Genomic DNA, 24,840 nt, shown 5'->3' with positions numbered 1-24,840 from the left:
TTCAGTTGCAGTCTTTAAAGTAAGGGACTGTTAAATACATACTTATGGTAATTATTTGACACTGGTCTCAAAGACATGCACACACAAACGTATTCGTTCACTCACAACGTTGCTACTCAGATCTTGAAGTGAAAAAACTGAGCTTACTTCTCTTACTATTAACACTGCATCATTACAAAGACAGGTCAAGCACAGGGCAGGACAGACCAATGTGTACACACACACACACACACACACACACACACACACACACACACACAACTAGCAGCAGTCCTGTCTGTAGTGTCTGAACTGTCCTCGTGTGCCAGTGATGGGGCGCTAATGCACTGCCAGGAAACACCATGGCTCCCATAGGGAATGCAAAATGGAGGCATGGCAACAGCTGCCAAAATGTCAGGGTGAGAGAGAGAGACAGAGAGAGAAAGGGAGGCCACCGGGGTGCATGAGGGCAGGAAGGAGGTGGACGTAGCCCCCCTGCTGGCCAGAGTGAAACACCATTAAAATACAATTTAGCTTTTTTTTTTTTATAATCTTTGTATAAAAAGTAAATAAACAAAAAAATGTGTTCACCGTTTCTGTTCAAGTGATTGGGAATGAATTATTCTGTAGTGGTTCAAGTATGAAACAGAATCTGAAGGATAAACATATCTGGTTTTCTACTTCAGTATCCTGATGTGACTGAGTGCCTTCCCCTCAGCTAAATGGTTAGAGGAGGAGGAGAAAAAAATGTCACATTTCTTCACTTTAAATAAGCCAAAACTAACAAGAAAATATAGACTCTATAGCAAAAAGGGACACAGCGTCCAATAGTGAGAGTGAGGCTGCATGTTATATGTACATATGTACATGTCCAAGCGTATATGTGTAGAATTTACTTTGGCGTGTATGCTGCCTGGGAGCTTTTATCCATGTACATAATATGTTTTCTTGTGCGTGCAGAGCAGCGGCTAACACAGGTAAGGCACAGTCTGTATGTAGGTCTACCACATATGTTTAAGTAAAGGGTTTCCGTTAAGATCTCATCAGATTTTAATTTTGAGAGTATTGGTAGTCAAACGTCTCCTTGACCATTTCACCTTCGTCAAGTGATAGCCCTGGACTATATCTGTGCGTTTGTGTTGAAAAAGCATTTGGAGGTGTAACACATAACACCACCCTACTTACGTTATCAATACGTGGATGTTTGAATGTTTATGTGATTGCTGCAGTGTATTTCAGCATAGTAATTAGCAGCTAATTAGTTATTGATTGAGGCCAGTATATTTTATGGAGGTGAGAGGGCGAGTGTGACACAGGGCACAGCATAACACCTCAGCCATAATTCACCCTTTGCTGCAAGCGCGCGCGCGCGCACACACACACACACACACACACACACACACACACACACACACACACACACACACACACACACACACACACACACACACACACACACACAAGTGCATGGCGCAAGTTAATTCCGGGCGTGGTCAGTCATAATAATGTGTCCTTTACACAGTGCCATTGACTTTAGACCTGCTTTTTTAGGAATTCTAATATAAGATCAGTTCTGATGCAAGAGATTTCTGTCTTACTGTTTACTCTAGTGACACTGAACCATATCATTTCTTTTTTCAAATAAAGCCCAGAGTGAAGTATTTTTTCATTCCACTTCCTGAATGTTTTTGTCACTAAGCAATCTGTTGAACATTTTATGGGGATGCACTGGGGAGCTTTCAGGGTTTTGCTGATTTAACAAAAAAACATCTTTCTGTGTGGTAAGAACTGGATCACTGGAGGTCTAAAAAATAGTTTAGACCCCATCAAGGTCGCAGCTGCCACAGATATATGTCTTTGGGTGTTGCTAATGGTCTGGTCTGAAGTTGTCCGCTTTAAATCGCTGGCTATTTCCTAAGCCTGTTACTGCTAAATGGAAAATGTGTGTGAGTTTAGACGTGATTGTGTGTGTGTGTGTGTGTGTGTGTGTGTGTGTGTGTGTGACCTCTGCCTTTAATCCACTTTACCTTTCATTTATTTTCTAGGCTCTCAAATGACCCAAGGCACCTGGACAGAATCCTCTGACAGGTTCTCTCCTCTTCCTCGTCCTGTTTTTGTTACTTATTCTCTCACAAAATTCATTCTCTCCTCATCAACGTCATACCCTTAACTTCATTGGTGATTTGCATTATGCTACTTTTTAAACTTAAAAAAAACATCTTATATGGACATAGTCTCCATGATGTCATCCATATGTTTCTGAAGAGAATCTTTGGGAAGCTGAAATTGGGTGACTCCGGCTGTTAACCATCTTGGCAGTGATGGCACAGCCTAATTCAAAAGTGGGCACAGAGGTGGACCTTCTGTGGAGCTAAGGGGGACCCGGATGATGCAGCAGAGGAGAGAGCTAGCAGCTGAGACGGTACCCATCTGTCACTCAAAGAGGCCACACCCTCAATTATGCATAGCTTTAAGCCCTAATATAATTTAAAAGGGAGAGTGAAATAAAAATTCACCCCTTTGCAGTTGTCATGAGCGGGGATTTTAGCTATAAAGACCAACATGTTTTTTAGCAGGCTGCAAACATGTTCATTTCTTCTATAAAGTTGGGCATTTTTTCCTGGGGGTCTATAGGGGGATTAACTCAGTCAGCCTCAAGTGGCCATTTGAGGAACTGCAGTTTTGGGTACTTCAGCGTTCATTTCTCAGCACTGGAGGTTGCCGCTTGAGCAGCACCCAAAAAGCTGATAGTGATTCTGTGTCTTGTCTTGTCTTGTCTTGACCGGCGCTTAGCTACAAAATACACAATGCCATGGTTGCAATTCAGTTCAATTCAATTTAATTTAATTTATTTTGTAGAGCCCAGAATCACAAATCACAAATTTGCCCCAGAGGGCTTTACACTCTGTACACATACATAGGAAAAACTCCCCCAAAAAATCCTTTTAACAGGGAGAAAAAAAGGAGAGCAACAGAGGAGGGATCCCTCTCCCAGGATGGACAGAAGTGCAATAGAAATCATGTGTACAGAATGAACAACATAACAGGCACATTGTTTGGTTTTGCTCATCGCAGTGTTGGTGGTTTGCACTACCCAGAGATTTACACAGGACTACTGCCTTCCAGCTTGAAACTGAAAATAAATATCCCAATGTGACTGTAATTATCCGTTATTTATATCCATTCATCAGATTAAAAGATTGTGAATACATGGACGCTTAAAGAGGATGCTTACTTATTGGACAAGTGTGCACTTCAAAACTAACTGTATAAATATACATAATATATCCATATACACTAAGCAAGGAGTTTAAACACTCAAGATATGATTGCTTTTTTAAGTTATCTGTTTTAATGAAGAGCCGGGCAGCAGCTCCAAATCTTTAAAGCAAAGCACGAAGAATCAATTTATTTGCCAAGAGCAATACGCGGACATGAAATTGTCCTTGTGACTTTGATGCATGTACACAGTGACAACTCTCACATTGACCAAGAGTAAGTACTCAATGGGATACATAATAGCCGGAATTTAAATTCACTGCAAGAGGAAAGAACATTATACATACTCTCAGACAACACTCTGTAACCTATATATAATGTTTATAGTCAATTCTGGCAAATGTGACACAAAAAGGCTGAAGCTGTAGAAAGGGATGGAGGCACATTAGCAATGCAGTTCATTGTGCAGCCCTGTGTAGCAGAATGACAATACATGATCCTTGAACCATGAATGTATTGCAGCAACATCCAACAATTTAATTTCCCTGAGTTATATTAGATTTATAAATTTTGATCAGTTCCACTTGCTCCTGAAGCTTGATGTCAACTCATCTTGACGTTATGAATAGTGTGTCATAGTGCAAGCAACACTTGGCAGTAACAGGAAATGAACTCAGAAGAAATGGCAATAAAAGAAGTATTGTTAAGCCCAGAGGGAGAAGATGGATTTGGTGTCACAAAAACCTGCTTATTGATTTTCTTTTCAATTCTCTAACAAAATGTGATATTCCCTCTGTGATGACTAAGACACTAATAATTGCTTTAAGTGCACATAGTTCAAAGAAGCCTGCAAAAGGAGAAAAAGGAGCCTTATCAGCACTGAGGATAACCCGATATGTTTTCTGAAAAGGTTTCCTTTTTCCTAACTCAACATTTTGTGCAGCATGTCATATTAAAGAAACATTTACTTTCCATCTCAGTTTGTACAAGTCATTTTCTCCCCCAATGACCCCACATAGTGTGACAGTATATCAGCCCTTCATGCTTCACTCTCACACTTACGCAAACACACATTTTTGTCACTTGTGATGATATTGACTCATATGAGTTACCAGGAGGTTTACCTTAACCTAACCTCACCCATACATTGACCCTTCGTAAGTCCCGCCCCCTTTCGCTCTGTACTCCAATAACTGTGGTGCAAGTGTGGTACTATGGGTCACATTGGTGTCACAATCTCCATAGACACATTGCATTCTATATAGTCCCATCTTATTAGCAAAACGCTAACTAACTAGATTAGATAGACAGAGTAGTTTGTCTAATGTCGTTATCACCAACATCATCCAGGTTTGCGTCCACCTTTTTTCTGTGGTAACATTAAAGACATTTGGAAAATGAGAGATAGGTGAGTTGATGAAGAATAAAAAAAAAAACAATCAAGGCTTACGTTCCTTTCATTATTTCATCTCTACGCACCTCCCCGAAGCAGCTTTTGGTGTTATTTCTATAAAGCCTATAGTCTAACATACTTACTCGGCACCTGGATAAATGGAAACTTCATTGCTTCATTGTTTCTTTTTGTCAAGCTTGTCTGACCTATTAACAGTAACTACGGGGGTACGGGACACAGGATCGGTCATGATCCGTCACCCTGAGCCTTGCCTTTACTGAAGCGTCACACTAATCGTAACCCAAAAGCAGCTCTGCCCCCTGGTGGCCATCAGGATTCACGCTTCTCTTTTTCCTCTCACCTGCCTTGCAGCCTCACCTCCTCCACACCTCACGTCTTCCCCCTCTTTTATATTCAGGTGAAGCGACAACATGTAAGCTCTCCTTTAAAGAATGCGTCCCTCTCTGTCTTTTAAATGTGATGTGCTCTACCACCTCCATCGACAAGAATAGCTTCATGACCTTCAGAAACCTGCATCCAATTGATTGATGTCTGCTTAACTCAAACTATGATGAAGCACTTCCTTTAACCACAGTCCCACATATTTACAAAAACTGCCACACTTCATTCATTTCCAAACTTTAAACCATCTGAGGCCCCAAACTCTAACCCACTGAGCGGAAGGACGAGAGAGTTGGAAGTAAATGGTTGCAAGTTTGCGAACTGCAACCGTTAGTGTGTTCATACATTTTACATCGATGTACTGGAGCATCCCTAACTGAGCTCAACTTGCTAATTACACTGTAATCTGATCCAAATACGAGTGTTAACTAGGACAGGGAATGTAAATGTGAATGTCAAATATCCGTGACTTCTCTTTCAAATGTGAAGGATACTTTTTTGCATTTCTCACCAAATGTCTTCTGACAAAGACACTGTATGAGTACAAACGCATAGCGCCTTTTCAAGGACAGAGAGATGTGTGCATGTGTGCATGCATGTGGGGTCACGTAGACGCGTGTCAAACTCCGCGACTGGTTCATTAAATGGCACACAGATCAATTCTTAACCTGCTTTGTATCTGTCCTAACACATGCAGAAACACACACCCTAAATCTCCCTCACACATGCACTCAGACACACACATACATACACACCCTCCTCCATCACTTCCGAGTGTTTTTGTCTTCCTCTTTGTCAAAGTCAATTACTGACGACATCACTAAAGGAATCTCCACACTAACCAATTACCGCTTGAATCCCCTGTGTGTCTCTGTGAGATGATCTCTGTGTGTGTGTGTGTGAACAAGAAGTGTGTTATAGAAAGCGTGTGTATGTCCAATATGGAGGAGAAATAGGACACGAGTATGTATTGGTTTTAGGATTTATGTAGTTACAGTACGGCACAAATATTACACAAATGTGTGTGTGTCTCAAGTGTGTTCAAGTGTGTGTTTTTGACAAACATCTCTGAGCAGGCCCCTCCCTCCAGGAGCCACAGAGGGCGGAGTCAGGTCATCAGAGGGATTCAGCTCACCTGGTTTGGTTGCAAGGCTGTGTAAGCTGCCCATTTTTTTGTCACTTTTACAGTTACAACAGAAAAGGCCTTTAAATTGGAGGACTAATCGATGTGTTTGGCAAACGTGACCCTATCTTGGAAAACATTGGCTTAAGTTCCTGGAGTGCAAACTTCCCCAAGTCGAGCAGGACAGAGCCGGATTAGCCAACCGGCTAACCCTCATTTAGCCAACGGTCAATTGTTCCTGTTCAGGGATTTAGGTGTTAAGCCTGTGGGATATTGTCTTGTGTTTGCTTCAGCAACTCTCCTCTCAAAATCTCTGTCAATTGATCTCTTTCTTTTTTCTCTCTTCTCTCTTTCTACCTGCCTTTCCCTTCTTGTCTCTCCTCTCTCATCGTTTACATTGCTCCCACTCATCCAAAATCTTGTATCGTTTCACTTCCCAGGTCTCTCATCTTATCTCCTCTCCTCATCGATCTGTTCGTCACCTTCTCAACGCTGCTCATCACATCCCTCGTCCTCTCACCTCCTTGCTTTGTCAGAGGAAGGATTGCGTGAGGTCAGGATAATGGTACTAATTTGTGTGTATGCGTGTGCTTGTCCCCTATCCGTGCCCTACTAGCTTTGACACACCGCTGACCTACACATACTGCTTTGTCAACAACAGTGGCACATACACACATCACAAATGACAACATAACAAGATAGTTTACACTGACAGAGAAGAGCGAGGGAGGGCTGTAGAAGAGGGGGAAGTTATTATCTATGTAGTACATCACTGCTGCTTATGTTGTTGTCAGCGATAAATGGGCTAAACTAAAAAACACAAGCTGCATCCCTGAAATCTACAGCAGTGCACCACAGCCAGTGACAGGCTCAGCCAGTCGTTTTATTCATATGTTCATTAGCAGGGAAGGCAAAAGCACGGTGCAATTCCCCCTGCAAACATTCATCCACCATGAGTAATTAAACAAAAGGTTGGTAAATGGAATGTGATGTGAAACCAAATGAGGACTCTAACCGTCCTTAGACTATTGCTCGTAACTTGCTACAGAAAAAGATCGTCTTTCTGGAGTTTGCTCTTCTCACACGTTAAGGAGTGAAGCCAAAGTGGAATGCGACAGTTTAAACACATGTGGAGGAAACTGCAGTCATTCCTTGATTCAGCCATTCATTTTCTCTGCTGGCTTAATGCTGTTTATTATTGCAGCGCCCCGGATCTATAAGGAATTATAAAAGCTACTACAGAAGGCCATTCGATTCAGAATATGTTGCTCTGTGGATACGAGGCTTGCATTTCAAGGACTGCTGTGTTTAATGGACAGATATTTTATCTGAGTTGGAGGACTTGGTGGTGTTTGTTTCCAGCTGTGACAAGAACGCTGGCATTGTTTTCACCTTTTGAGTCTGCGTGTAAGTAATCATGGTGCGGTTATGAGTACTTTACCAGGTGTGTATATTTCTTGCTGTCTGTGGACAGATTGTTAGATGGTCTAGTTGTTTCTCTGTGTATTATACCTTGTGCTTTACATTTTTTATTCTATTTTCTTTTGATCTGCTTTTCTCTCTGTGCTGAAACACTTTTGACCAACTATTACGTGTGTTATAGTAAAGTTGAGATGAACTAATATTGAAACCAGACAGAGGTCTGCAGATAAGTTACCTTGCACGGCAGGTGGATTCTGGCGATGGCATGAGATTATGCGAGAATCACAGAACCATAAAGCAGACAAAAATCCATCCAGTCAGGCTTCATGCAGTGCCTCTGGTTAGATAGAGCACGGCACAATCAGCGGCCTGTGAGGAGCTACTGACTGCTACGTGGCGTAGCTGTTTGCGAGACAAGACAGAGAAGCAACTATTTTTTCCAAATAAAATGGCAGCTCCAGAAGAGGTTACATATGCTGCAAAGCATCAGTTATATCAGAGGTGGAGAGTACGTCTTCTCTGAAAGAAGAGCAAAGAATGGCACGGAAGGCTTTTCTCGCCAGAGTGCGCATTGCAGCTTCATCGTCAGGTGAGAGAGAGGCGCCAGGTGTGCGCCCCACAGCCCTCTCAAGCTTCAGTGTCTCTCCATCACATTAAGCGCTGAAAATCCTTCTCAAAACTGAAACTAGTCTAATTAAAACATATCGGAAAAGCACCATGAAAAAGGAGACGGTCGGGGCTGGCCATCCTGTGTAATAAAACTAAACACACTCGCAGTCTGGTCTTAAAGTAAAGTATGGGATTTTCCTCATCCATCCTGTGAGTATCGCCTGCAAGCCTGTAAGATTTTAGCCTATTGCTAAAATAAATGTGTATTCACAGTTGATGTAGGCCTAATCTTTCTTGCTCTGACCGATTTCAAATAAAAAAAAAGAAATGTGGCCATAAAAGAAAAGCTTGTTCCACCTATCTATACAGTACAGATGTGTAACAATCTGAATTGAGTGAGCAGGTGGGCTTTTTACGTTTTATAACTTTGCTAATAAAACCCTGAACTCTGCGACAAAAAGTAATGAGGAGGAGTCAAATACGGAGTGCCCTGGAACGCTCCAGCGATCAGCCCCTTGACAGTGGTTGTGACGGTTGTTAAAAAAAAACGTTTAGAATTTACTCAATGCAATTAACTCCTTAATCTGTGTCCAGTGTTCTGAAGCGGTCTGTTAAATTTTGTTGTGCATTTTTTAAATGATAATTATCGTCATGAAAGGTGTTAAAATTCACCTGCTCCGTGCTGCCCACTCAGGATTAGGCTAAAGAGGGTGGTGTGTGTGTGTGTGCGTGTGGGGGGGGGGGGGTTTGTAAAGCCGTCATAGTGACTCACTGACAGCTACAGCTACCTGTACGTCATGGGTCCCATTGTTAAAAAGCTGGCTGTGTTGAAGCGTCTCTGAGTTTGTCACAGTGTGTGTGTGTGTGTGTGTGTGTGTGTGTGTTTGTGTTTGTGTGTGCATATTGGAATACAAGAGAGGAAATATCTATCGGATCAGATGTTAACAAACAACTGTTTGCGAACACTCAATCATCACCCTCTTATTTCCACACAAACAAACACAATCAGCACATAGAATGGCTTAAGGTTGCTTTACAGCGTCTCCTATGGCTCAGCCGCTGCCATGTTGAGAGCTGCATGCAAGCGAAGGAAATGCTCCAGCACGTATATATCAATAATAAAATAAGTAATTCGATTTGGGATATGTAATTCCGGGGTCCAAGCTTTGATGGTATAAAGCAGGGTGGATGCTGACACTTCAGGGTATACAGCAGTTTCCTAGGAATTGTTATAATGTATGCTTCTACCCTTGCACATGAATTCCCTGGTTTGCAGGGGAAATGAAGAAGTACTGGTTAAATACATAGAAAGCTGCCTAGACTGTATACAAAATGGATGGAAAGGCAAGGTTTTGATCAAGGAGGCGAGAAATGAGGCAAAGACGCATGAGCTGAACATGTGTGGGTTTACTTTGTGAAGTGCACAGGGAGAGAGTCTGAAGTAAAGTAGCATAAACAGCTGGAGATCCTGGTAAGTATTGATATCAGTCTGACTCTGTAACACAAAAACAGAGTCAGAAATATTCCAGCTGTCAAATGCAGATGGATTTATTGAGGCAACACTTTGCTTTGTGGTTTCTCCAAATGCAGCTTTAGGCTGCTCATTGTTTTAAATTAAAAACAATTATGAAACAAAAAAAACCGATTGGCTGCAGTTGATGTAAATGATCTACATGTGGATATAGACAACTATTAAACATGTGGTGTGTGTGCTTGTTCCGGTGTTTGTATGTTTGTCTATAAAGATCTCCCCCCCCACACACAAATATTCACACACAAGCCAGCAACTCTTTCCCAAACCCTACCCCACACACACACACACACACACACACACACACACACACACACACACACACACACACACACACACACACACACACACACACACACACACACACACACTTACATATGCAGAGAGCTAACATTACATCCATCTGAATGAGTTCCCTCCATTTTCGCTGTGTTGTTATTGATCGTACTTAAACAGCACCACTCCTGTCGGCTTGTACCAGGAAATTGGCCTCATATTGAAGCTGTCACAGCAAGAGTGCGTTTCACTTTAGGCCCTCAGGGCACAGAGGAGAAGTAGCACAAGAAGAATCAATCTTCAATCCATAGTATCAGCTTGTTTATGTAAAGGTATATCTTTTGAAGGTATTTCTGCTTTGTTAATTAGTACAGTATTTCTGTTGAGTTTATGTGGCAGAGTGGCTTGGCACTAAAGATTGTCCTTTCACCAGGTTCAAACTCAAACCATGTCCCGCCCTTCAGAGAGACACTGGATCACTGCCAGATCCATGACGGCTGCTCTAGCTGACGCTGACCTCTGACCTCCTTGTGGAGGGGATTAAGCGAACAGTAAGGAATGATTACGGAGACAAAAAGAAAAGCAGGATAGAGATGACATGGTTTTCATGCACACAGCACATTTAACCTTGATTTCATTAAAGAAAATGTTATCAATGAAAACATATTCTTTTTACCATATAAACTAAATAAAGTTTTAACAATGTTGATATACAGAAGAGCACAGAAGGCTATGTGGTTATTTCACAACTACCTGTTTCTGGTTGGACAACATTGTAACCAGCAGATTGAGCTGAAACTAGGGATGGAATATGTACCTTCCACTTTCAGAAAGTCAACAGGAGCCTCAGGAGTCTTTGACCATTATAACACTTTTGGAGCAATATTTCTACGAGTGTGTATTTTTGTTTGTTCTCATGCATACGCATGAGGATGTGCACGCATGCCATATACAGGTATAGCTTGCCATGAAACACAGCAATGCAAAGGAAGGGAAGAGAAGAGCTACCAAGTGAAAATGGATTCATATTTTTTCAAAGAAATGTCGAAGGCAATGCATTCAAAATATTTGTGTGGCCTCAGGATATACACGATGTGTTTTGGTCAGTAACACTGAATGTAAACAGAAACTTTGTTTACACAAAAACAGCCACAGGGCATTTTTAATCAGCTGAATGTCATACATATCTTTTGATGCAAACTACTACAGATGTTGGGATCTGGCAGGAGCGGGTTTGGTTATTAGCAAGTATGAAAATTAAGTTATTGACATTAGTACAATTATGAATATCAATAGGAGTATTAACGTATATAGTACATACATAACAATAACGGGGCACTACCCTGGGATCAGGGACCATGACCAAACTGTGGATAAAGTCTCAAAATTGGTGTTCACCCAAAATGTCAATAGTCAAAGAAAATAAGGAGAAAAGCACTCAAAACAAGGCAAGTAAACACAGCAGTAGTAAAGTACAGTGGGTGTAACTTTACCACGCAGAAACCTGACTTGCGAATTCAGATTTGGCACCTACGCCACTGGTCCTTTAACTAATAAAGTACAGTTTACTGACTATCTATGGAGTTTCTTTAACGGCCACATCTGTTTTCCTGGTATTTGATAATTCTGCTTTACTTTACCAACACACTGAACCGAATAAAAATAACCTTTGTTCCCTCCATGTTGCTTTTTATGGTCATTAAATGAAAAGTTGCCCACACATCAGCAATTCTGAGACTTTCATATGACTTTCAGTAAACACAAAGTGAGATTGAAAAAAGCCTGCATACTGTGATAAGTGTCTCATTATGCTCTGTTGCACCAAGTGAATTAGAGAACAACAAAAATCCTTCAAGATTTTAGAATATAATGATGATTTAAGATGGATCACTCGCTGTGTAAAATAACCCCACGTTTACTTCCTCACATTTCTGTGATTTCCTCCCTGTAGTTTAAACGGTTGTATTTCTCAAACTCTTGAGAAATGATTTCCTAATCCATATTTAACTTGCCTGGCAGACCACGACTTAAGACATTCTGTGAATTGCCTGAGCAATCTTTCACTCTGGCACATGTTCAATCACAAAGCAAAGTATCAACTAGTTTACTTTACTGCAATGCAGACCAATATCAATCATCTCAAATTGACCTGTGTAATGTAGCTAGTTAAAAAAACAACCCAGTACAGTTATTAACGATGTGTCCTCAGAACATGGATTGTCTTAGTTTGTGCATGTGTGGTGTGTCCGGTTTTATAACATACAACCTAATATAGAAGTAACTGTGTGTGTCTGAATATATGCATGAATGAATGAGATCCCTTGCAGTTGTGTGAGTGGGTTAGAAATGTGTACATTTAAAAGTCCTACTTATACATCTCTCTGTGTATACTTTGAACACGTACCTTGACCACGTCCACGTCTGTCGAGGTGCAGGTGACCGAGTCGTCCACTTCCCTCACCTGCCCGTCGGTTTCCACCGTAACCAGTTTGATGGGCACAGCGACACGACGACCTGTAAGAATGGCTGTGTTCACCACCTCTGTGTCCTACGGGGAGAAAGAGAGAAAAGAAAAGTTGCTTTATGCTACAGTCCTGAATGAGAAGTAACTCAACATGTTTTAAAAGCAGCTGCTGGTTGCTCTATGAAGGATTGAAAGAAGCAAAGGGTATTTGTATATATTGTTTTAATTTATTTCATTTATTTCATTTAATCTTGAAAATATCTTGAATTATTGTAATTTTTGTCAAATTATTTTGTTTTCTCATTCTATTTCTAACACGTTTTGTTTCGACAGCTTTCCAATTCACACTTAATGTCGAAGACAAACTTGACATCTTGTTGTTTCTTTTTAGACAACATGCAGTTTAGCATGTATCCACCCAACGTGCATGAGAAGGAAGACATGACCGGAGATGGTGAACGATGCAGACGGAGAGACAGGAGTAAACAAGTAACAGAGACCGGGGAGAGTTTTAAAGGAAGGAGAGAGATAAAAAGAGGTGATTATAAATCTCACGATTAATGTAATCAGCAAGATTACATTTGATTAGATCCTTCCAACAAAAATAGCACAAACAAACCAGCACACACACACACACACACACACACACATACACAGTCTGCCAGCGTCAATCTTGATTATTCGGCATTGAGTTTCCAAGGTGGCATTTATCACCGCCAACACACACACACAAGCCTGATTACAGGTTGTTTCGCTGGGCCCACTGCTTCTGGATGGAATGTCTGTTTGTGTGTTCCTGTTATTCGACTCTTGTGGAATTCAGCTGAGCATACAGGAAGCCAGCAGAGAAGATGAAGAAGAAGAAATGCAGAATGAATGTGCCGCATTGTCCACAGTTCGCTGTGTGTCTCCAGACACAATCAGCATTTAAATGGTTTCAATCCAAAATGTTCTGCACCTTGGGTGTACGAGAATGTGTGTGTTCTTGTGTCTCTGTCTTTGTGAGGACACATTTTACATCTTCAGATTGAACACGTTTGGAAAGTTAGACCATTTTGGCTGTTCCTCACTTCTTTAGTCTTCTTTTGTTTAAAGGGTTGAGATTTAGTTTGAGAGTTAAGGTCAGCATTGGGTTTTGGTTAATCTTAATGTTTGGTGAAAGCATGTAGAGTTATAGGTTTGGGGGCGATAAAGTGCATTGTGGCACTGAGGCTTTTTGCAAATAGCCTGTACTTTTGTTGCACTTCTCAACTGGCAGTATTCAGATCCTTTACTTAAGTAAAAGTATCAGTACAACAATGACAAATAAATCCCTTATAAGTAAAGTTCCCATGAAACTTAATTGAGAATGCAGAATAGTTGTATGGGAAAGTCATTTTGTAGGAGACTGGGTTGGAAAACAGAGCCACAACCATCAAAAATGTCGACATTCACAGACACAGTTACATGTGCTGTATATAGAAACTTACATAAAGATGCAGAAAAAACAACAAAACTAAGAGAAAACACATACACACACATAAACAAGTATAAATAACATATCAGGGTAGAGATACACAAATACACATAACAAGATACGATCTCTGATACACACACACACACACAACAAAGAGTTTAAGTGCATGTGACCAGTGAGAAGTTTGCTAATGCCCTATCATTCTCTACTACAGAACGTGGTGTGACCTTTACTTAATGAGATCTCTCTCCCTCTCTCACACATACACAAAGACACTTATTCTGTTATTCTCTCAGTTCTTTTTCTCTCTCCTTCTTAAACGTGAACTTCTTGCCTGAAATCCGAAATAGATACTGTAGATACATAACACGAACAGAAGAGAGTGTGCAGGTTGAAGGTGAGAGGCAGGTGGGCAGGAGGAAAAGAGGGGACAAACAGGATTAAAAGCATGCAAAGACGAAAGAGGGAGCGCATGGGAGGAAGATGAAGGGCACAAAGAAAGTCAACGTGCGGGAACAAAAACAGACAAATTAACGGGAAGATTATTTTCCCTCGAGGGGAGGAGAGCAGATGGAGGGATAAAAAAAAATCAAAGAGGACGAGGGAATGTGTTTGTGTTAGTATGTAGTCTATATGTGTATGTTGAAATGTATGTGTGTGTGTGTGTGTGTGTCCCGGGGCAGTAGTCATACATGCAACCGATAAAATCATGTTTACATCTGCTATCTGCACCACAGGCCAAAATAAATGATAACAAGCAGGACATTTTTATTTTAAATAAGTTTAAAAATTAGACTAACTGGATATCTCTGTATTTTATTGCCGCCTCCAAATCCTTTAGATCGGATTTTCTTCCTTGAAATATAGGCTTTAAGTGAATTTAAACTGGCTACAAAGTGGTCTTTAAATTGTTTAATTTTGTGTGTCGGTGGAGATTTTCTTTATCTGAATCAAGTGTGTGCAAGCAAATGAAATATCTATGCACCACAAGGGAGAGCAACAAAAGTTCATTTTAACACAAGTTACAAGGGGACCCTTAACACTGATGAGTGCGGTGGGAATTCTTAACGATAACACTGATCTTTTGTGGCCGACTGCAGCCGAATATAGCATATTCATTTATGGCTAGCGTGTTAGCACCAGCAACAGTAGTTCACCAACTAGACCTGTAAGCAGTCCTTACATCACCACGCTTCTAGAACCACATATTTAAGTACGTGCCGATGAATGTTGCTGTGCCACTTTGGGTCACGATACTCCATTCAGAAGGATACACTGACACAGGGAAAATTAATTGGTAGTCTATTTCAACTCGCGCCCGTGACCCTCTGTCCGACCGGCGTTGAACACGACAGACAGTAGTTAGTGTTGGAGAACAAGCATCTCTAATGAGGATGGAAATGTAATTGAATTATATTCTTATTTCATCATAAATGAACTGACTCCCTGAGGAGAGAGAGAGAAAACAGCCAAAGGGTTTAATCTGTCACAGTCATCTCATATAAATAGATTTAATGCAGGTTGAATGAATGTACAGAAAACCTATCATTGCAAGTACCTTAATAACCTTCATGTTACTAACGACTTGCGTTTAGTAGCAAATACAAAGAGGATTCACAGAGAAGCAGAATAAAGAGAGAAGCAGAAGAGACAGACGGAGACAAAAGGAGTGGAGTGAAAAAAGCAGAAAATTTGAAAAATTGAGAAAGTGAAAACAAAACCCAGATAAAACACAGCAGGAAGAAGAATATTAGAGCGAGAGCAAAGGAGACAGAAAGAGAGACAGAGGGAGAAAAGAAGAGAATTTCATGCCTGTCCAAGGGAATTATTAAGTGGCTCGTCAACAACCGGCTCCCTACTGCCTTCAAAAGCTGCTCCACACTGCACTGAGATAAGCTGCGAGGAGGTGTGTGCATGCTTAGGTCTTGTGTGTCAAGCATCTCTATGTATGAATGAACCAGAGTTCATGTAGGTTCCTGCATACACATACTCCTGCATACATGTGTGTGCGTGTCTGTGTGTGTGTGTGCATGAGTAAGTGCATGAATAGAGAAATGTGTGTGCGTGTGCACATATGCATCCAGTATGCACCGACAAATTTGTTTGTGTGTGCATGTTGCAGAGAGAAGTGAAGTCTAGGAAACAACCTTTCTCTTCAATGAAGCTTATCCACGCATGCATGTGTGTGTGTGTGTGTGTGTGTGTGTGTGTGCCCTGTAAAGTGTGTGCGACTTAAAGTGAAGAAACTAGAGCGAGACCACCCATCACAGGAACACACGCACAGTGTCGCGCACCAACACACACACACACACACGCACACACACACACACACAGGGTTGTAAATAGTTGACACAGTGACAAAACTGGAGCTTTTTGCTCTTCTGTACAAATTCAATGCCAACAGTGACTTACAATAAGAGTATGTAAGCAGTTCTCTTTCTGTCTCGCCCTCCTTCTCTGTTGGTCTATTCCTCTCGCTCTTTCTCATACACACACATACACACACAGACACACACCTCTTCCAGTCAAAATGGAAGTACTACTGCCACTAATCTATGACTGATTTTCCAGTAAATGCACAGGGACAATAACACACACACGCACACACACGCACACACACAAACAAATCTACTTTTCTGTTGATTCCTTAAATTGTTAAGTTTCTCATTTGGGGGAAATTGCTTGGAACATATACGACTCTCGAGTCTCCCTTTGGTCTTATTGTGACCTTTTTGTCACAGTCTGATAAAAAGAATAGAGTCCATTTTTACAGACAGGTAAAAGCTGTGTTATACAGCAATGACTGCCATTTCTTTCATTTAGAAGGTTGCATTTTGTTTGTCTCTTATGTTAGTTGAAAAAGTTGCTCAGACATACTCTTGTTTCTACACAATTGCACGCTGTTTGTGTCGTGTATACCTACGTTGGGCCTCACGCACTTGAATCACCACGAGTCCTTCTTAAGGGGCTTGTATAATTGATTTATTTAGAACTTGTCGAATTCACCGCCTTTTTTTGTGTTTGGAATTTTCTCTTAGGAACGAACACAATTTACGAGCGGTGCAGACCTCTCGTAGGAGTCATGTGCAATTAGTCTGCTGTTATTCAAGCCTAAGTTTTTCACTAATGGGTTAGATATTTCATTACTCTGAAGCAATTTTGAGTTTGAAAACCCTAAATTACACTTTATAATTATGTTGATGTCATCCTGTTTGACTCTGGAATTCAAAACGACAGACTAATGCAATTCTACATGTATTCACAAAGCATAACAATATTACCACTAATTTAAATTGGCTATCGATGCTTTTGTATAACACTACATTATGAACATCTTGAATTATTTTACCCCCCCCCCTCCTGTAGCAATCATTGGTCACCTTGCTGCGGTGATACGTTTTTCTTCCTTATTTCAGTGCCAGTACGACCATCGGGTGTCACGGCAGTAACAGCACTCTTTATATTTTTCCCCATTCCTTGACTTAGGCAGGTCCCTTAATTCTGCTGCTGAAGCTCTTAAAAAATTATTGAATTTTCTTTATGCATCCCCAAAATCAAGACATCAGTATAGGACATATGGGGCAGGACGCGTGGCCTTATATGATATTATTGGGGCGTCACTTATGCTTATTGACAATTATCATGAACTTATTCGTTTGCCTAATCTGATGTGGCACACTGGTACGAGCACAGCGTACAAACAAATGAAGAGAATGTTAAGATGAGAATACAGAATAATAATGTTGAATGAAACGCAATCAATAAATCAATCAGTCTCTGTCCCTTTGGCTGTATTACCAGCGTGTCCCTGACATGCTGACACACGGGCACATGCTGACACGCGTGTAGAAAACACCAGAACCTGTTGAAGCCATCAAATGAGATAAAAATACATTGAAGCCACTTCATTTATCGACGTATTAACCGGTTAGCTAAGTGACGAAACTGTTCATGGGGTAAGTGGCTTTTTTATCAAGATGCATACAAATACCCTCCAGTAACAGGCAGACAAGTTCATCCAGACCTAGCCCTTGTGTCTCTCCATTTCTCTGTGTGCACATATAATATAAAAAGTGAGAGAGGGAAAAATGCATTAAATAAGAAAGAGACCAACAAAAATTCTGCTATAGATCAAAGATTGATAGACGGACATTGTGAGAGGAAAGAAGTTCAAGGATGAGGGAGAGGATAGAAAGGCAGTTTTATCATCAGGAACCTTCCCTCATGTCTTGACACAAGCAGAGCTTTACAAATGGGATTAAGTAACAGTTTGAGAGGGAGCAGTGCAATTGGATGGTTTATTGAGTTTGACCAGGGGCAAAGCAGTGAAATACTAAATAGTGTGTTCATCTGACTGAACGTACAGTATACGAGAGAGCAGGGCAGAATGATAAGGAGGCAGGAAGACATACAAAGAAGAATTAGTAGAATGTGGCCAGAATACTCTTTTCTTTCGACGCCTTCTGGTGGGTCTTTATTCTACTGTACTGGTTTGGCAATGTTTTCTTTTCCGTGTCTATTGTCCCTGCTCCTCCTCACCTGTTTCTTACTTTCAACCTAAAATGATTTTGTATCTGTTTCTGATTGTAAAAGAGAGCAAACACAACAGCATCAAACATAAAAAGGGCTTGTATGTGTGTAAGTAACATGCATGAACATCTGTACTGAGAAGCAGCAGAAGGCCAGAAAAAAACAAAGAATTACAGGTCATGCATGCATGTACGTACGTTGTGTATTGCATTATATGTGACATTAATAAAGCAATAAAGTCAGTGAAGGTGTGCATGTGTGCAAATCAGATGTTCAGCATGTTACTGCTCCAATTGCATTGTCACGGCTGGGTTAACACATTAATTGAGGTTGTTTCAAGTCGAGTTATCTTGCTGCATTGACATAAACCTGGAAATAACACTGTGATAAATCAAGGTGTTATTTCAATTTGGCAGCATATGCAGATTGCATAAGTATCCAAAGATATGCAATTGTAAACCATTTAATACAATAAAGCAAAACCAAACTAAAAGCATACTTAGCACATGAAAGCACATAAGCACCAGACTAACACATTATGGATTAATACGGATAACTGTCTGGATCTTAACTTTACCGGAAATGTGTCATTTCTCTTTTGATCTATTTTTCCCCGTCTCACTCTGTTGTCACATCTGTCCAACCTGTACCTGTACAAAGTCTTTTCTGTATGAGTATGTGTTCTTGCTCACTTGTGCATGTGTGTGTGTGTGTGTGTGTGTGTGTGTATGTGGTGTGTGTTTGTGTGTGCGTGTGTGTGTGTGTGTGTGTGTGTGTGTGTGGTGTGTGTTTGTGTGTGTGTGTGTGTGTGTATGTGGTGTGTGTTTGTGTGTGCGTGTCAGGGCTCAGCTGGGAAGGAAAATTGGTTGAAGGCACTTAGTTGCAATTTACCTCAGACCCATTAAACACATCAAGTGTATGGCACTTTCTTTTTGTGTGTGCGTGCTTGTGCCTGTATGTGCGGTGTGGCTGTGGACAGTATTTTACATTTACTGCACATGCTGACTACAAGTATTCACGTACACACACTAAGCACACTTGGATAGTGATAATAGCATGCAAGTGTTTTGAATGAACACGCTTTTAACAGGAAAATAGAGGCAGTGACCACAGAACCAACCTTATTTTAAACACATTGTCTAGTTAGTCTTGATGGTTGCCTTGATTAATGCTATTTTGTATTTAATTATTATAATGTAAGTAGTATGGTTATTATAATGAGCAGTCTTTTATATAAAATATAAAATGGGGGAAAAGGCCACAGATGAAATGTTCCCATTGGAGCTTCTGTTTCTGACAATGATGGTCATAGACTATAACTCATATGATTCATTGCTGTTATTAATATATAAGTTATGGGTAAGGTTAACCAAAACTACTTGGTTAAAGTTTGGGAAACATCGTTAGGTTTAGGAAAAACAAGGTTGGGCTTCAAATAAGTATGTCAACTCAGTAAAAAGCGTAAACACCTCATGAACGCAACTTCAACAATACTTTGGGACACAAACACCTGTCACGAACACCCGTAACCTGGTTGAAAGTCCTGTGTTTGTTTAGTATGGGCGCAGTGCAGAGAAGTGGGCCCTGGGCAAACCAGTGGGGCACGCTCACGTGCACTAACACGCACTTAAAGATATGCACGGCCTAACAACACAGACAGAGGGAGAGTGACTTCGTTCTCTGCTCGGGTAGGCATTGCTCCACACACTCTTTACATCGCAAATAGTTATTTGATGCCAAATGAATGCTCCATTTAGAGAATCTCTAAAATTGTTGTGGGGATAAAAACCACTTTAAGTTGTTACTTTTGATGCGGGCTGTTTTTAAGTGGCAGTAACGCCCACGACAAATTGTTTGACAAATGTTGGTTCTGCTTCTTTCCTAATATGTCTCCCTCTCTCTCTTCCTGGAGAGAGCCTCAAAGAGAAGATCTAGAAATAGCTTGTGTTTGCATTTGGTCTTGTTGAAGTAAATGAACCTCGACTTCCGCTGATATTGTGATTCAGCGGAGCAGCTGCCCGGTGCCACATAAGTCGATACTGTTCACTAGAGACTGTCATTCTAATGTGCAAACTGTTGCATCACCAATATCACTTCAGTTCCTTACGTCTATGAACACAGACAGTCGGCAGATGCTAATATCACTATGTAGTAAGTTTAAATTAAGAAAACTATAAAAAAAAATGTCTGATGTCGCACATTTTATACAACACTCTGTGAAAAAAACAGTGATACCAGCTGGTAGTAACTCCAGACACAAATTGATGCCATGGTAACTGTTATATACAATGGAAACAATGAAAGTCGTGTCTCGTTTTCTTGTTTGACTCTTCAGTTGAAATGATTAGAAAGGATTCCCAGTGCAGTGGGATCTTTTTTTGTCCAATGTGGGCAATCCACAACAATAATATATTAATATATAATATATAGTAGGTGTGTGCATGTTTGTACTTCGGGCCTATGTGTGTGTGTGTGTTGCATTTCTTCTAGTCAGCTGACCTCAGTAAATGTAAGCTATAACTGACTCTCCCCCAGGTGTGTCTGCACCCATTATCTGCTGTGGATGTTCTGCTGTCTGCTGGTTCTGTTTGTTCAAACCTGCCGTGCTTGTTGCCAACTGTAGCCTTCAGCATCTACCATTAGGGAGCCTTTTAACCTACCTGGCCAACCTGTTCTGTCCATGCCTTCTCTACCAAAACTGTCTCAGTCTTTGTTGTTGTGGTGGAAATACACATACGGTTTCCTGCTGACTGTACTCTGCTGCAGTGTGAACACAGCAAGTTAAGAAGACAACGTCGCAACGTGAGACAGAAACAGACGGAGTGAGGGAGAGGTTGAAGAAAGAAATAGAAAGACGACGAAGAGAAGAAGAATGGGGGATCGAATATTTGAAAAGGAAGTGAGAGAAAGGAAGGGAGATGATGGAGTGAAGAGAGAACAGAGGAAAAGGAGACAGGAGGGGGGGGGGGGGTGAAACTGGAAAAGAAGGATCATGAGGTCTAAATACTGAAGAAGAGGAGGAGGAGAAAAGGGAGGGGAGGTGGGAGGGAGACAGATGAGGGAGGTGACAGCTGGGCGAGCTGCCTAGACAAGATAGAGGTTTTGGACTGTGTGTATGTGTGTGTGTGTGTGTGTGTGTGTGTGTGTGTGTGTGTGTGTGTGTGTGTGTGATATGTCAGGGATAAATGGCTATTATCACTATGACAATGTTAATTACAGCCAGACTATTAGGCCTGAGGAGTGCCGGCTCATTTATTTGGCTGCAACAAAGTTGTGTGTGGGTGTGTGCATGTTCCAGTGTGGGTCTATGCTGTTATTTTATGCTTGTGAGTGCATAATTGTGTGTATGTGACTGTGTGTATGTATATGTTTGTGTGTGATAGCATCAAATCTATTTGTTAGACACAGTAATTACTTCAGGCTTTGGACAAACGCTGAAATGTTTCTTGTGATCTATAAGACTTCAGACTAATCATTTATCAGACTAGTTATTTTAAGACTTTCATAACCCGTGTTTTCTCCTTATGGAATCAGAAATGATTAGTGCAATGGTTGGTGTTTTCCCACATTATTGATTGAGCTTGTGTGCCTTCATCACACACTCGCACCCTCTAATTGCCTAGTATGCATTGAAAGATAATATGAAGAGACATACACAGAGTATTATTATGTATATTATATGTGGGATCAAAAAAACTGACAGTTCGCATTTGCATATCACCTTTTTTATCGATTATGGATGTTTCTTGATTTGTGTAAAAAAAGGGGGGGAAAAAATCAAATATATACAGTTAAGAAAAAAAACATTTGTAGAAGCATTTCAAGAATGGGTAAATACAAATGGTGCATGAATTATTTTGAATTTCTGGTTCCAAATAAAGTCTAAGAAGAAAGGAAATGACACTCCTATACAACATTTCACTGCAATGCCAGCACTGACTATTACACTTTGCTTGATACGTCAGTGTTTATTCGGCATACATGTAATTGCATGAACTAGGCACAGCATTTAGAATGTGTATGTAGGCGTGCAGGACTGATGAGAGCTGAGAGCAGGCATGGATTGGAGGGCGTTTTTGAAGGTACTGCTGATCCTTGTGTGACTAATTCAACCACACACTGTGCGATGAAACATGTCCAATTGATAACGTCAAGGCAATAAACTCCCAGCTGGTGGGTGGACAACAGTGAGAGACTTTGATTATATCAGCTGAATGTGTGCAGTATTGTGAACTTGAGGCAGAATATTTTGTATAAATGATGATTGAATTGGCTGCTGAAAACAACCATTGCATTGATTTCCTGGGTGAAAGTCTGTTTGTTAGTCCCAGCCATCCAGTCTGACCTCCTTCCTAAGTGGACTTCCGTGCTCTTCGTACTACGTCGGTTGCTCTGATCGTCTAATACTGACACGGAGGGGATTACAGTGGGGTTGGGACTTTGTGTCTGCGTCAACTCCTACGCTAATATTAGACCAACCTGCGTATGGACATCAGTTGAATGTCTGCTATGTTGAATATACTGTCGATCAAATCATGTCTGTCATTCGAGAGGAAAGATTTTCATTGACTCTCCGCATCCTAAACCTCGGCCAATGTCTCGCTGTCCCCTCGCTGTCCCACCTGTCCGTCTGTCGCGACACTAATTGCAGCTGCTAATGAGATGCTAACATGCTTATGGGGGTATCTGGGAGTCAATCACCCCGTTGCTGGGGCAATTAGCACATGCCTGACCTACTTTTTTTGTGTCCCACCGCCAGCATGGAAAGCAAAGGTTGAATCCATGGGCTGAGGCTCCATCACATGCTCCCCACAACACTTGTGTTCCCATCACGAACACTTATACACACACAGGTGCTAATGGGGTCAAAAGGATAAGTCTTCTTGGGGACAGCGTTTAGGTCTGCCAGTGGTAATTATGCAAAGAGCTTATTAGAGCAGGTATAATTAGCCAGAGAGACTGGTGTTGTTTTAAGCCTTTCCTGAAACATAGACTAATGAGGAAAATATATCGTTTAGTGTTTGTGAACGCCTACAGTGTGTCTATGTATATGTATGTGTATATTCATATTGGTATGTATATGTCAGTATGTATGATTTTAATGTGTATTCTCTATGTGAATAATGAGATCAACATGTGGCACATAGTAATCATTCCAAATGCTTGATTGTGTCATAATTACATCTAATATACGTAAATGTCAAGCAATTAATCTCAAATTTGTAATTAAAATATAAAGTTTATGAGATAATTATAAGCAATAATTTGACAGAAAGCGATCATACATTTGCTTATATTTATGTGTCTAAGTATGCACTACTAGAACTTTATTTCAACATACTCTAACTGCGTAAAAACAAACAGACTTTCATAATGTCTAGAACAAACAGATCACATCATATTTAGTATTAGATTAATCAGAGCACAGCTGATAATTGATGTTATAGATGTGGTGTCGCACAAATAATTCAAAATGAATGAATTAAAGAGTTCTGTCCTTTATTATTTTGTGTTATTGAGACTCTTTGACGAATATAGTTTTCTAATCTTCTAAAGAAAATCCTATTTGTTCCACTGCGGCACTAAGGCCACGTAGACATTGTTAGGAGCATCAGCTAAATGTCTGAAATACAAAATGGAAATGTGAAAAGCAGCTGACATTTTGCTCCCGTCTTTACAAATGTCTGAAACACAAAAATGCAAAGGGAGATGGAGGAGAAGGGAGAGAGGGGCAGGAATGGATGGACCGAGAGAGAAAGAAAGAGAAAATGAATGTAGGGAGGGGACAATACAAGGAGAGACGTTTTTGTGAAGTTAAATTGAGAGACAAAACAGGAGGGAGCAGGGATGAAGACATTAGGTAGATATGAAGGCTAGGAGCTCTTCCCCCTCACACAAAAAACGCTCTTTCAAAGATCCCAGGGAGAATTGTACTTTCAATTTCCAGACCACTAATTGCATTATAACTGCCCTGCACTCATCTCCTCCCTCTCTATTCCTCTTTCTCCATCTCTCACTCTTTTCTTTCTTCCTCTGTGGTGCCCAGGACTTCCGAGGGCCTATTACATGGTGCTCCGCACTTCCACTGGGCCCTTCTCTCTCTCTCTCTCTCTCTCTCTCTTCTACTCTCTCTCTCTCTTCTACGCCCACTTCTACCATTTTAAGCTAGTCTAATTTCCTCCCTCCATCTCTTTCTCTACCCTCTCTTTATTTCGCCATCCTTCTCTCTCTTTGTCTCCCTTATTTCCACTTCTATCAATTAGTCAAACCCCTCCCTTCTTTTTCTGTCTATTCTCTTTCCTGCCTAACAATTCAGTCCCTCCCCCGTTATTCCTCTCTCGTCACCCTCTTTTCCCAGCCCCTCATCCTGACTATTTCGACCTAGTCGCATTTTTCTATCTCCTCGTTCTCTTGCTAAGCCACCTCATCAGTCTGT

The 24,840-nt window shown here is 40.9% G+C and overlaps 1 protein-coding gene across 1 annotated transcript in view; it reads right to left on the bottom strand.

Annotated features, from left to right (window-relative positions):
• LOC142964558 (transmembrane protein 132C) overlaps window positions 1-24,840 on the bottom strand; it is a 210,159-nt gene that overhangs the window by 25,242 nt on the left and 160,077 nt on the right. The window contains exon 6 of the mRNA XM_076104924.1: window positions 12,359-12,502. Coding sequence (XP_075961039.1) covers window positions 12,359-12,502 — 144 coding nt within the window. The remainder of the gene's footprint in view (window positions 1-12,358; window positions 12,503-24,840) is intronic.

The sequence above is a fragment of the Anarhichas minor genome, unplaced genomic scaffold, assembly GCF_050575085.1.
Source record: "Anarhichas minor isolate MPS153535 unplaced genomic scaffold, ASM5057508v1 ptg000030l, whole genome shotgun sequence".
Classification (NCBI taxonomy): domain Eukaryota; kingdom Metazoa; phylum Chordata; class Actinopteri; order Perciformes; family Anarhichadidae; genus Anarhichas; species Anarhichas minor.
This window is presented reverse-complemented; position numbering and strand designations above follow the sequence as displayed.